Source organism: Carex rostrata, chromosome 6, assembly GCF_964058835.1.
Source record: "Carex rostrata chromosome 6, lpCarRost1.2, whole genome shotgun sequence".
NCBI lineage: Eukaryota > Viridiplantae > Streptophyta > Magnoliopsida > Poales > Cyperaceae > Carex > Carex rostrata.
The window spans coordinates 7,815,183-7,829,974 of NC_135923.1; the positions used below are offsets into that span (position 1 = coordinate 7,815,183).

The 14,792-nt window shown below is 33.8% G+C and overlaps 1 protein-coding gene across 1 annotated transcript; it reads left to right on the plus strand.

The window, feature by feature from the left end:
- Positions 1-11,735: 11,735 nt before the first annotated feature.
- On the plus strand, positions 11,736-13,123 carry LOC144555471 (uncharacterized). Its single transcript, XM_078303812.1, has 2 exons — positions 11,736-12,330; positions 12,501-13,123. Exons 1-2 carry the CDS (start codon positions 11,801-11,803, stop codon positions 12,991-12,993), a joined length of 1,023 nt encoding a protein of 340 aa, XP_078159938.1. The 5' UTR covers positions 11,736-11,800; the 3' UTR covers positions 12,994-13,123.
- The last annotated feature ends 1,669 nt before the right edge of the window (positions 13,124-14,792 follow it).

Below are 14,792 nucleotides of genomic sequence, written 5' to 3' on the forward strand. Positions count from 1 at the left end.
AGTACATACTCCAAAATTTCAACTGGTGGCATCTCACTAGATTTAAGAAGTAAGAACAATAAAACATATATTTTCTCGAATTATTGCCAATACCCATCAATTCGTTCAGGTTTTATCATTCCTTTTTAACATATAAAATGAATGTAATTCCTTTTATACATAATGTATATAGAATGAAAAAGAGAAGAGTATTAATGAGTAAGGGTAAATTAATTAGGTATTAAAATGAAAAAAATTCTCTCAGCTTTTAAAATTGCAAAAGTTGCACTTAGTATAGCACTACTAATTTGTGACAAAAGAGAAAGTCATGATGACTTGTGCAGAAACTTAATTAACTAGTGAAGACTATCTGTAGAAAAGCTCCAAATCCAAACTAATCCAAATTTGCGGCGTTCATATTGATCATACAGATTTTGATTGTTCACATCAGATTAATCCAAATCAGCTACGTGAAACATTTAAGTAGCTTGATCTCCACTTTTACTAAAAATAAATAAAGAGGAGGGTTCAAATGTCTCCATTTTTGTGTGTCCACTATACCTCTATTTTTTAAAACTTTAATAATTTAAAATTAAAAACTTAAAAGTCAAAATAAAACCATTGGATATGGTCTACATCGTTTTATTTATGCACATGTAAAAAATTATGATATTTCAGTTTTATTTTGATTGTCATCAAGAGCTTGTAAAAAACGCAATAATGTGGATGATTTCTAGACGTTGATTTTTGAACTTAATGATTCACATAAAAATAAAATTGAAATGTCATAATTTTTTATGAGCACATAGAGAAAATAACATAAATTACATCTAACGGTTTTATTTTGAATTTTAACTTTTAAAAAATGGAGGCATGATGAAGACACAAAAATTGAAGGCATTTGAACCCTCCTCATAAATAAATTAACCAGTGTGTCCTGAATTCAAAACTCTGTTACCATTTCAATTACATAGAATAAAATAGGGTTTAATCGACTGGCTGATTAGATGACAGTTCGATGATTCAATGTGCTTTACACCAACTTAGGTACATTCATTTATGAATCCAGGTACTTTCTTGTCAATGCTAATTTAGATTTTTCTGTGGCAACCCTAACTGGGTCAAACATTATAAAGTTGTTGAGAATTCTGCATTAGAATCGTAGAAACAAGCATAGTAGAACTAGGGTTCATCAAAGAAATTAGTGAACTTAATTCAAAAATTTATTAAATTGGCTTCAAACGATGAATTCAAACTGTTGAAAACCGACCCACTTCATGAGTAATGTGTCTATATGCAAAATTTATTTATTTTAAAATCAATTTAGTATAAAGCCAAATGATTAAAAAATGATGAAAAATAAACTTATAAATGTTTTTTTTTTACTGCTTGACTTTATCTTAAATTAATTCGAAATTTAGAAGCTTGACATGTAAACGTATTACTAGATTGATTTCAACAATTTGAATTTGTCTCAATCCAATAAATTCTAAAATTAAGCTCACCGATTTGGTAAGCTTAAGAAGATCCTAATTCTACCTATTTTCCATTACTCAATCTCACTGCATTAATCTAGAGTCTAGACTAGGGCTGGGCAAAAAAGCTCGAACTCGTAACTCGCTCATTTACAGCTCGTTTAACTCGGCTCATTTACAACTCGAGTTGGCCAACTCGTTTAATAAATTAGCTGAGTTCGAGTTGGCTCCAACTTGCTCATTTATAACTCGAGTTATATAAAGTTACATAGTATTGGTCACAATAAATCGCAAAATAATCAAACCCGAATCTCTAGACTGTTATTTGTGCTTTGAGATTCGTGTAAAATATGTTTGAACTTGTGTTGTAATACTATCATTGGTTAAACGAGTTGTGAGCCAACTCGAGTTGATAACGAGCTGAGTTCGAGTTGGCTCTACAACTCGTTATTATCATCTCAACTCGAGTTGCTCGCTCGTTTATTAAACGAGCCGAATTCGAGTTGGAGGTAACTCGCTCAAACTCGGCTCATTTACAGCCCTAGTCTAGACCATTGAATTAAAATTAGGTTACACCAGCAAATCCCTGTTCCCTGGGCCCAAATGCTGACCTTGCTGAATATGAGACCATTAACCCAACTGTGTTATGTAATTTGGCTGACCTGTTACTTCCTGTAGCTTGAGTAGTGCTTGACCCCCTTGCTAATCAGTATGGTCATCTTTAGTATGATAATACTTGACCCCATTGCCAAAAAATAGACTGTAGGTGTTATAATGCTTCCATGTTAGTGTTAATCTAGAGTATGGGATGAAGAACTGCTAAACTCACATAACATTTAAAATAATTTCACTGGGGGCCTAAGTGACCTTTATTTATTTAATTATACTAATACCAATGCTAAAAGGCCTTGTTTTAGTAATAAAGGATGAAATAAATTTTTTGCCCTGATTCCATTGGGACCTCAAATGAAACAACAAAATTTTTCATTTAAAATGTTTTGAGTTGATTTCTGTTATATATACGTAGCAGTGAAGAAGTTGTTGGCATTGAATAAAAAATTAGGTCATGATATGATATAGTTACATATTTCTGTGTGGCATATTCTACTAAGAATGTGATAATCAATCCGAACTCTAAAATATAAACTCTGTTTTCAAGATGCTATTTTAACGGAACAACAAAAAAGCTAAGATTCATTTAAGAACTTTTAAGAGAATATCACATATCCGGTTTAAATGGCTTAAACAAACTAGCATATTGGCTAAACCCTAACTGACTTGGCACAACCCCATTAAGAGAACTTGATGCGGTTGAATCTCTTATATTGTTCGCATCGCCTTTCAATCTTGTCGTTTGCTTCACCATTACACTGATCTCTTTCTGGTTCAAGTTGTCTGATCCTTTCCTTAGAAAATCTGCAATTTGTTGCTGATCGATAGGCTTCTCATCCTTATGTTTGGATAGTATGTTTTCCTTTGAGGTCGAGACAGCAGCATTTCCTTTTTCAATGAACTCAGGCGTGCCAATGGATTGGAACCATCTTAGCAAATTATCAGTCTCTAATTTGCAATTTGTATTGTTATACAAATTCAATTGCTGAGGGAAGAACTGTGTAAGTCTTGTTGACTCAAAGCCAGGACCAGAGGAACTGGTGCTGATTTGTGGGAAGATGGAGGATGTTCTTGTAAAGTAAGGATCTTGGGCCTGTTTGGTGCATACCTGGCACCTTTCCTCAGCAGCCTTTTGGGCCTTCATACCAGCATTCTTTGTAAAATTGCACAAGCTCTCTTGATATTTGGCAGCAAGTGCATTCTAAAAATTGATAAAAATAGATGAAATTTAAGATGTGGTGTATAACATGTACTAATTTGCAAGATTCAAGTATTTCAGTTAATAGTGGTGAAACTCAATCCTAATTAATTCAATATTGTGCCAGATGGTACTATCCCAAGCATTTCACTATGAACTAGAAAGTTGTAAAACTATATAGTAATAAGATACTTACAAAGGCAAGATAAGGATTTTGGTTTCCAAAAGTTGAAGAAACTATGCCGAAGTCCGAACCATTGTCATCCGTGTAAGTTAATCTCGGCTCCCTCATTTGAGGTTCTGATAATTTGAAACAATCAATTGGTTATTCATTAGGGGCATTATTGCATTAATGAAATGCCATAATCTTCTCATTTTGATTGTAGGCTGAAAGAAGGTTCAATGAGGTACTTTACTGGTACCGCCGATGGTTGATCGTACCAGTCTTTCATCTTATCTTTTTGAGGGAAATTTTGGTACTTTCATGTGTTACATGAATGCTCCAAAGGAATTATATACAGATACCCTACAACAGATTGGATGTTTTAATACCTTCTCTAGTCTGAAAAATTTGATTAGACTTTGACTGAACATTTCTCAGATATCTATTGGTGTCGTTCAAGCACGCATCATTCTTATTTTCTGTGACACCAACTTCTAGATTGCCAAGTTTCCTTTTGGAACAGATTTGATTATTGCGTTTTCCACTATGTAGAGCTTGATTAGAGGATGCGGGGGCAGTTTCGTCATTTCGCCGCAGTTTCTTCCTACCCCTGATAGGCTTCGACTGCCAAGCAGAGACTTCTAACTTGGAGTTTGTGCAGTTGTTCTTCAAGGATTGTAAAACTTGTTTTGCTTGATCTTGCAAGAAAATGGCCTAGAATTTTGTTTAAATCAAATTTAATACCAATGATTTTGTAATATTATTTACATGTGCTTCACTAAGAATAAAGGTGTCAATTGATGATCCGACCCTACAGGTCAGCCTGTACTCGATCTGTTTAATATCTACAAGCTGTTATTGGGTCTGGAAGGGACAGAATTCTTGACCCATGACGGGTCGGGTACGGATATGACCTGACCTAAGCCATTTGGCTTCTGTTCATACGGATCTCAACTGGAAACCATAATATTGACAAAACAGGAGCAGCAAAATTAAAGCTCATCATTGCCACTGTAACTCGAACTAGGAACCTCTAGTAATAAAATTATGGCCCAAGACCAACTCAACTAGTCATAACTTATGCCTATGTCACTTACAATATACCAAATATATGTTTTGGATTAGGCTGGTCAGGTGGGGTTGACCCGTTACCCATCTGGGCCAGTTACTGGTAGAGAATTCTTACCTATATCGGGTTGGGTCGATTCATCTCAAAAAAATACTAAAATATTATCGACTCGACTCATTGACATTGTCATGATGGATATATTCTTTTTCCTTGTTTGATACAGTATTAATAATATTTTTTAGTTCTCATGTGTGCTAAATTTGTGCAATGGAAAAATTGAACTAATCAGAATACCTGTTTGTAGGGAATGGTATTGTGGTCATTGATTGTAATTGCTTTTTTAAATACAGTATAGACATCACTCTGCATTTGATGACAACAATGCAAATAAAATCATCAGTATTATAGATATGGAAAAGCATGAGAAATGCAATTAACTTAAACTAAAATGTCTTTGACTTCACCAAAACAAGTTCAAACCTCAAATTGTTCCAAGGTTGTATACGTTCCATCAATGTGCTTTTGCCTTAGTGTTGCAAAATCACTTGGGTTTTTGACTCTTTCTGTGTAATCATCGATCTGGAAAAGAGATAATTCTTGGTAAAATATCCTTCAGCTATGGAAACTGAAATAATATTTTTTAGAAAATCAAATTCCAGTGGTGTTATGGAATAGAATTACTATGTACCTGCATGCTATCAGGCATGGTGAACAATTCATGGGTATCTTTCCTGCAAGTACATAGATAGAGTCATGTTATCAGGTCATGGGCATATGAAATGAACTAGGACTACAATATAAATTAGTGCAGAGGCTTCTGTGGGGGTTCAGTATGATAACTAACTATTGGTAGCTAAGATTTTGTGGTGATATTACATAAAGGCGAAAATCATTAGTGCAAAGGCGTGTCCCGAAAAAAAGGTAAGTGCAAAGGTTTTTAGAACTTACAGCTCCAGAACATCAAGGACGTGTTGAATTATCCTACTGGTAGTGCCGTTGCTTGAACAAATGCCTGAAAATGTTATTTCGCATTATAATGTACATTATATTGAAGCATCTGATGTTTGCCGCAGTTAGGTATGTACCCTTTGAAGAAAACAACAAACTTTTCGAAAAAAGGAAAAGAAAAAAAAAAATGGCATGAAAATATGGCACTACCATTGCTCGTCTCACCGATTTCTTGTGTATGATTTGTATCCTGCATCAAACAAAGAGATAGAAGTTGCTATGAATTTCTACAAAGAAGTTGAGCTTATTAGTTATTGAATCAACTTTATTATTGTAATGCATTACCCTGAAATGTAAATTACCATGAATGTTAGGTGCACAGACGGAAGAAGAAAAAAGAGAGAATGAATTGCAACCATGGACTTCTCAAATATTAAGTCTAATGGAAAGGGTAAAAATATGATATAGAATATAAGACCTCATGATTTTCTTTCCATTGCATTTGGTTACTTGATTTACTGTTGCCAACTACTTCAAGTGCTAGCAACCGCGCACTTCTCCTTTTCTCTCCCACAAATGATTTCTTGTACTTCTTTCTTCTATATACAATCACATTTAGATTTCCAATTCAGTGATTGTAATATGGTTTTGTATTGGAATTAAAGGTTTTGACCCACTAATTTACAAGGATCTCAAAATGGCATTTTTATAAAAAGGAACACAAAAAAAACCTATCAGGCAAGCATCAGGTAACTGGTACCAGTACCAATAAAATAGTAACAAATTTGTACCTTAGAGAAACCATCCTAGTTCAGTTTAACACTTTAGGAGACAACCATAATAAGAACAGTTGTAATAAGCTACTCTGAAGAAAAGCAATCTCTATATAAACAATAGGTCTAGAATCATGAGCTAAAGATTGTTATCTTATGTTTTAATTTCAGCCATAAAATGGCCTTTTCTATAATAGCTCTGCTTGGTTGTAAACATGGCATTTCAATGGAAACATTGATTAGCAAATGTTGTATTGCTGTACCTCTTTGAGATAATGCTTTCTAATTCAAGAAATAATACTCAATTATAAGTGAATGAGAATCTTTTGTGGTGGTACACGATGTTGCATCCTGTGGTGCCAATGCCAGAAGATAATAAATGACATTTGATAGAGCCAGCAACTACAATTACGGTATTTACGGCTTTATTTTTGCAGTATAGCTTTATATTTTACATTAGTGCAGTTAATCTCCCTTATCGTAATAATTTTGTTATGAAGTATGAATGTTGGGGTCAGTGTAACCAGTCTGTAAAAAACGGTCATTTAGGCCAATTTCTCCTTGGCGGCGACCAAACTGTCATGGATTTTTCCGAGTAATCGGCCGATTATTCCCAATCAATCGGTTGGCGGTACCGTTATTTACAACACTTAGTGTAACTGTTTTGTGTCATGATCTCTATTGTTCACTAATAAACATTGGCATAGTTCTTTACTGTTTGATTTAAACCATGAATTCTTGGATGAAGTAATTTGGTTTAACATTAAATGGACAAAACCTATTATATAATATGAGAAGTTCTAGAATTTTGATTTGAGAAATATATGAAGAGGCCTAAATGGTACTTCTTATAACGTTGGAAAACTCAAAAATATAAAATCAGAAACAAGATAAACGATCTAATTAACAACTTGGTATAGCTTGAAATTTCATGTAATTATTACCTCCCAAAGAAATTTCATGCTATTAAACTAGACCATAACCCAATCAAGTGCAGTGAGTTTAACAGATTGCAATAGTAACAAAGACAAAAATGCATATATAGGAAGTTCACCAATATCCAACAATGAAAATTTATCATAAGTACTATGCAGTAAATTTCTGCATTCATGGGAAATATTAATATAAATTTTCCGAATTAAAAGGTTGTTCGACATGGAAATTATTTTCTTGTAAACCTGCATTATTAACTATTGTCCACAGCTATTCAGGTTTGTTTACTGGAGCAGAGCATTTTTTAATTGCAGTATTATAACCCGGAGCTATTTTTTAGATTACCAAATTTTCATTATTATGGTAATACATAATGGATACTTTTGATATGACAGAGCAGAGCTTTCTTAGCATAACCGGTCATGGAACAGAAGTCACTAAAAAAGGCCATTTTTCTTATTTTAGAAAACAAATAATTTCTTCAGTACCAAAAAAACAGAGGCACTAAATTCCAACAATTTTTATCAAAAAAACTAAATCCCAACAATGACAGGGTTAGTTTTAAATTTTTCAAACCAATAAAGAAAGGAGGTTTCATGCATTTCCTTAATAAGGTTTTTCCAAGTTGGACTTGGGATGCTTTTGAACAAATTAGTTTACTTAAAAAGAATTGCCACCGTCAGATTGTCACTGTCATATAGTGTCATGGCTTAATTTCTGTTAAGCTGCGACAGCCTCATGTGGAGGATCTGTGGCAACCAATTGATGCTCGGATCTATCTGAGCTTGAGATCAGACAGCTAGCTCCGACTTGTCACGCTTACAATTACGGTATTAAACTACTAATCTATCGCAGTTGGAGAGGGTGGATTCCGTAAAAACACCAATACAGATCGGATAATGATGATCAGGTTGTATATGTATTTGTTTTATTTTTTTTTGTGAATACAAATATTAATACAGACATACTCAGGTGTGAATATTTATTAGTTATAAACAAATTTGGATACGAATTGAATATTGAACGAATTTTAAAAATGAATACAAGTGTAATTTAGACAGTAGAACAAAATCTGTTCGGATCTGAACAATGCATTAAATTTATTATGAAATAATTGTTCTAGTATTAGCATTTCTAAACAATATAAATATTTAAAAAGTAATATCATGTATTTAATTATAATAGTGAACAACATGGTTATTTCTCATAGTAACTTTTTAAACAATAATTTTTCATCAATCCAGATATTTAATTTCATGTCCCTAAAAATTCAGATATTAAATTATCATATTTGTAAATATTTTAATCCGAATTGCAAACTATATTTTCATCCTAGGATTCGATAGTCGGAGTCTCGGAGACCCTACCAAACTTTTGATTCTTCTCCCGAGTTCCATCTCGTTTTCGTTCCTGAGGCCTGGGCTGTATTTGCCTGTGCATGAGAAGCCTTTCACAACATGAAAATACAAATTTTGGGCTGGGCTTAATTTGACTCAAGTTAACAAAAGCCCAACAGTGGTAATTGATTAATTTAGTCGAGGAAAAAACTATGCATTTGATTCAATAGTGAGATAACACCATCAATTTCCTCAAGAGTAGGTCCGAAAACTGCAGGGTCTAGTTTCTTGTTGTTTCCCTTAAATTTCACAAGCTCCTTAATGTCCACGTCAGTCGGCATCACATTTCCAGAGAATTCTCTTAATTGTATCTGCACGAATTCGAGGAAAATACTTTAAAAGTGGTCTTAAATTTCATCTTGAAAATATCTAACAAATTGCCTCACCGCATGAAAGCCTTGTTGGATGAACTACCAAATTTATATTTAAATAAATGGTCCATGTTGTTCCTGGTTTTTTTTTCTTGATATTCGTATATTACATGCATATATATACAAGGCTCGATATAACATCTAATTTATTTTTCCATACTAATTATCATTTGGTCGATACATTGATCAAGGTACATGTTTTGAACATTTCAAGATGATCCTTGAGAGTCTAATCAATTATTATATCTAGAGAATGCCGAATGCATAATAGACTATTTTTAATAATGAAAGGGAAAAAATATAATTGAATTTGACCAACAATAAATTAAGACTATCTCCAATATGCCAGGCAAAGTGTAACCATTTACTAAGGATGACCAGAATAGCAAAGGTCTTTGTTATTCTTAGTCCCATATATTTTTATATATCCAGAAAGTTTATGACAAAAAATAGCATCAACACACACATGCAATAACAACATGGATTCAGATGAAGTTACCAATCTACACAACAACCCGAACTGTGCAAATGCCGATGCCAATGACAAAAAGGCCTGTGCTGGTTGCATCTTTTTGGATCTCGACTCTCAGCTGGATCATCCCAATAGGATAAGTGATTGTATCTTTCTGACAGCATTGGTAATTTTGATACTTGTCGGGGTGTTCACGGTGATTGTGTCTGCCAATCTAACCATCGTCGCTCTAGGCCGAGGGTTAGAACCTTATTCTTGCCAGTGTAACACCGTGCCCCGGTACACTTCCACGCTCCCCACCACTGGCTACATGCCCACGTGATGTGTGCGTGTAGTCTCTCAAGGACCCGGGCTGAAAATATGTTACAGTCGGAGGTCCAAATTATTAATTACATGCAAGATACTGGCACAGCTCTGTGTCATTTATTAGATATATTTCTCCCTCTTTAATTTATCCTTTTCTTATGGGGTCTCCATTGTTGTTCAATATGTAACTTGGAATTGACTATAAGCAAAAAAAAAAAAAGTTATCAAGCTTTTGGCATGCTATTAGTATTAGGAGAACATAATTATTTTTGATACTTTTTTCCAAAGATATATATAATTTGGGCCCGGCTAGCTAACCAGGTTGAGCAGTTACTATCTCCAGAGGTAAGTTGGATCAAACAGCGACACAGCTGCAAGCCTGTAACCGCAGCACTGAGATTGTTGAATCTATCAAGAACAGTGGCATGCTAACTGCTTGACCATTTGGAAGCTAAAACGAGGAATTATATATAATATTAAACGCTGGGGTGTTTGATAAGAAAAATACGTCAAAAGCAATGTTTTTCACTGGATTGTATAAAGAGAGATAAATTTCTGACAAACTTCGATGTTATTTTTGCTTCATATCGCAATTTTATTTATTTTCATAAATTGTGAAAGCACCGATTAATGTGCGTGACCCTGCCTAAGCGTTATGTGTTAATCCTACAATCTAAAAATTTGCCTATCCTTTAGTCTCCTCCTTAAAAAATACCTCTAAATTAACTCTCTTTTTGAAAAAAAAAAGACAAACAAAGAAAGAAGAGAATAATAAACTACTTGCCACAAAATTTGTATCCACCCCTATGCAAATTTCCAGGATTGGCTCCCAGTTAGCAATTTTGGGTAAAATCAACACTTGAAAGTTGAAGCATCAATTTTAGGCAGAAACATGAGCTCTTTATTATTTTTTCCTTCTTGCTCTGGAAAGATGACAAGTAGTTGAGAAGCAATACTAAGAGAATTGCCATGTCGTAACGATTAACGAAAATAATTGATGCCCAGCAAAAGCCTGTGTACTGCCATTTGATAATTTTTTTTTCTTTCTTAGGCCTAAAATATATGAGAAACATCATTCATTTTTTTAAAAATTTTGAAAAAAATAAAAAACTATATATAAAATTAAAATTATTCATTTTACCCAGAATCATATAGTTGAGTATATAGTACAGTGGTGTTTTCTGATATCACTCACTCAGCAGATCAGCATTTGGCAACTATATTGAGCCCTGGAGCAGAATCTGAATTTGGATCCCCTTAAGTAATTCAATTTTGAGTTTGAATCCAAACCGTCCAATCATAATCTGCATAAATATTAAAGGGCCCCATGAATTTCCAACTTAGCCGGATTAACTAGGATTCTGATTGGACGGTTCAGATCTAAACTCAAAATTTGAGTTACTTTATGGGAGTGGACCTGCTGAGTCTTGCTATCCAAACAATACTTGGTTTTAATCAAAGTCACATGAGTTGAAAACTTCTCATCTGCTTGTGTTGTATGTAGAGATTTGATCCCATTTATATATAGATTGGATGTTTAAACATATCCTGCTATGCTATCCTTGCATGCTCCTGCTATCAATACCAGTTGGCACTAGAAAGGGGGACATGTGAGCATTCTCTGATCGAAGACCAGCTATTCGAATTTTTTTCAATCAAATTTGGACGATCCAAATCAAATATAAATTATAACACAGATTGAGTTTTGGTCTAAGCAATCTATCCGAAGCCAATCCAAACAATTTGATCAGAATGGGGAGGCCTAAATACCATTGGTATAGTTAATTTATCCATTAAACTTGTTAGTCTAACAAATCTTTTCCTTCCATACTGACATATTTCAAAACAGGCAGCTGAAACTTGTTATGAGATGTAATTTCAGCCTCACACTTCCCACGGTAAACAACTGAGATCCAAATTCTTAAATAGCATCATACTATTTTTTGCAAACACATGTTTTTTTTCTACTTAGTCAATTTTACATGGATAATATATATCCTTTTGCAGTTAACTATCGTTTTCTTACATATATTTTCCCCTCACCATTGCAATAAAAATGAAACATCATTTGATCCTTTCCTCCTAAATTAGGGAAAAAAAAAAGATGAATTCACCATTAACCCGAGAGTTGATAGGCAACGCTCAAGGTGCTCGGCTAATTGGCAAGACGCTGACAATTGCGGTGGTCATCTCTCACATCTTATTCCTCACCTGTTTCTCTTGTACAATCTGCCTGTGTTTACATCTAGCTTTATCACATGCTCCATCAAAGATTCGTGCTGTTGAATTGCCACTGAGACTTATTCAATGCATGCGTGGCGAGAATGTCCCCTGTCCCGATCCCTACATCAAGTGGATCCTCACCGCAGCCGTGCAACTTGTGTTTATGTTTTACATTCCATTTGCCTGTCTGTTGATCTACAAACTCTGGTCATACACAAACTGGTTCAAAATTCAGCCAAAGAAAAGGATCTTTTCTAAATCCTTTTCGCAAAAATCAATCACTAAGCCAAAATCCCGTTCAAAGGCATCAATCTCACGGTCCTTATCTCTTCCTTCTGTTAACAAGAAAACACTTTTCCTTGGTCTCGATGGTACGCTAATCTTCAGGACAAGTGACCCGGTTCCTGACAGGTAATGTTGAGGTGCATTGAAAAAAATAAATATTTTAAATTGATAATTACAAGTGCCCTATAATCTACATACATTTAATTTGAACTAATCCTACATATTGATTTTTCCACCTAGATAAAAAGGCAAAACTATCTATACTCAACAAATCATTTCTTATCATTTCAAAACAGAAATGAACTAAGAGTTCTCACACTGACAAGATTTCAAGGGGGCAGGGATCAGTACGTGATACAGCGGCCATTTGTCGATAAATTACTGTCCAAGGCAATCAGTTCAGGTTTTGAGGTTGTCATTTTCACCGCTGCAAGCCAATCCTTTTCGCATGAAGTCATTAATTGGCTTGATCCTATTTCAAAGTACATATCAGACCAGTTGTATATTGACGATTGCCGTGAGACCAGTCAAGGAATCATTGTTAAGGATCTGTCTGTCACCGGGAGGAGACTCGACCGCTCTGTCATTGTAGATGTTAACCTGAGAGGACCGAGGATTTGTGTGGGCCAGATCGAGAATGCGATTGAAGTTGCACCCTTTGAGGGCGATTTGCAGGATGTGGAGTTACACAAGCTGTTGATATTTTTTGAGCTACATTGGAAGTACGATGACCTCCGCGATGCAGTGAGTCACTACTTATGTACATCTGACAAGGAGAAATCTCAATAATTCAGTGAAGTTCTTAGTATATATTTTTTTTTTTTTGGAACACTATAGAAATCTTGAAATTTTATTTGCTGACAGAGAGATCAGATGCTTATATGTGCAGTGTTGTATGAATAATGATCACAAAACCTGTCATAAGACATAGGTGTTCTTTTTCATATTATTTTACTTGTGGTTCCCTTTTTACCTTTAAAGATAGTTTCTTTTAGTACTATCCATTATTCAATACATTGACCACCGTGTCCCTTTTACACAACATTAGTTGAGAACTTGAGATCTTTGATCTTTTCTCATTATTTTTATTATGATTAAGTCTGTAGGCACTAGCCACTACGCACACAAACATTCTCTGAAATTAAAATTTCAATTCAATTTCTGATAAAATTTGATCTCTACATCTCCACTATATATGAGATATTCTGTCATCCTATTAGAGTGTAATAACTACTAATACCAATCAATCACAAAATTATTAGTATTGGTAAGAAGTCTACACAAGTTTCATGAATATTTTTCTCAAATTAGAATTTCGCACAACTATTCCTACGATACAACCGAATATTCATTTCAGCATATTTTTATAACCACTCTAGTATATACTCATGGACATGGGTTCTCCTAAATTAATTTGTGATTTCCGTGCTTGAAACACTAATTTCATCCCGCACAATCTTCATAAAATCTAGTGTATTCTTATCGAACCTGTCGTGTCTTAGAAAAAAAAAAAAAAAGTCAATGTAAATATACAATTACGATAAGTTTGAACATCTCAATTGAAATGAACGATCTAAATTTGTCTTAAACGGCTGAATGAAATTTGAAGAGGAGACCAGCTTAATTAGTTTATGGGCGGATTTTAAATATAGAGAATAGAGATCAATGTCCTTTATTTCTTCTTTTAGCCTATAATAATACATAGTATACAGTATAACCTTTTAAATAAAACAATGATATTTGAACTGTAAAAAAAAATGTGAGAATGATTTCATTAATCGTCATAATTACAATTTATATATATTTTTATATTGATTTTAACATTTAATACAAAAAAAAATTAAAAATGAGAGTTAATTGACCCTCATTAATGCTTCTTACCTCCGTCTCTGCGCCCATTGCTTTGGGAACAAATGTAGGTGAGAGGGTACGTAGTTTTACATAGGACAACACAACCTTATCATTCTCTTCAAGAAAATCTCTTGTTATATTTGTGAGGACTGCATGTTTATAAATTGTACAATTTTTCTTATTTTTTTTTAAATATATATATATATTCTTTTCAGCAAACAAATTGATTATTTTTTTTCTTCAAAAATAATAAGGACGGGATTAAAATTCCAGTGCAAGCGTGGATTGATTGAAATTTTAGTTCAGTCTTCTCTTTTACAAAACCACATCACAGACTACACAGGATTTCAAAAATTGAGAGGATTGGTCACCTCCCATATTCAGATTTCAAATACTGGGTGGACCAAACCAAAGTTTCAGTCACCACCATGTCTGCACCGAAATTTTAGCTTAATACTTACTATTTATTTAGAAAGAAAAATAAATTAATATGTTTTTTGACAAATTATTTTTTATTGTGTAAAATTAAAAAGAAATTGCGTATTGTCAATTCCCACTAGATGCGGCAAAAAATAAAAATAAATTGGCATAAAAGAATAAAAGACGGCACATTTCAGATTATATTTTAAACGAATATCGAGTACAAAATTAATTTTATTTGTACATCATAACTTTTTAAAGAAAACAAATAATGATTTTTTATTTGTTTCTTTAAAAGATCAGTGGTAACTGGTAAG

Excerpts from the sequence above, each read along its gene's own strand:
- LOC144555471 (XM_078303812.1), top strand. The coding sequence starts at position 11,801 with ATGAATTCACCATTAACCCGAGAGTTGATAGGCAACGCTCAAGGTGCT. Across the intron at positions 12,331-12,500 it reads AGTGACCCGGTTCCTGACAG|AAATGAACTAAGAGTTCTCA; the intron begins GTAATGTTGAGG and ends ATTTCAAAACAG.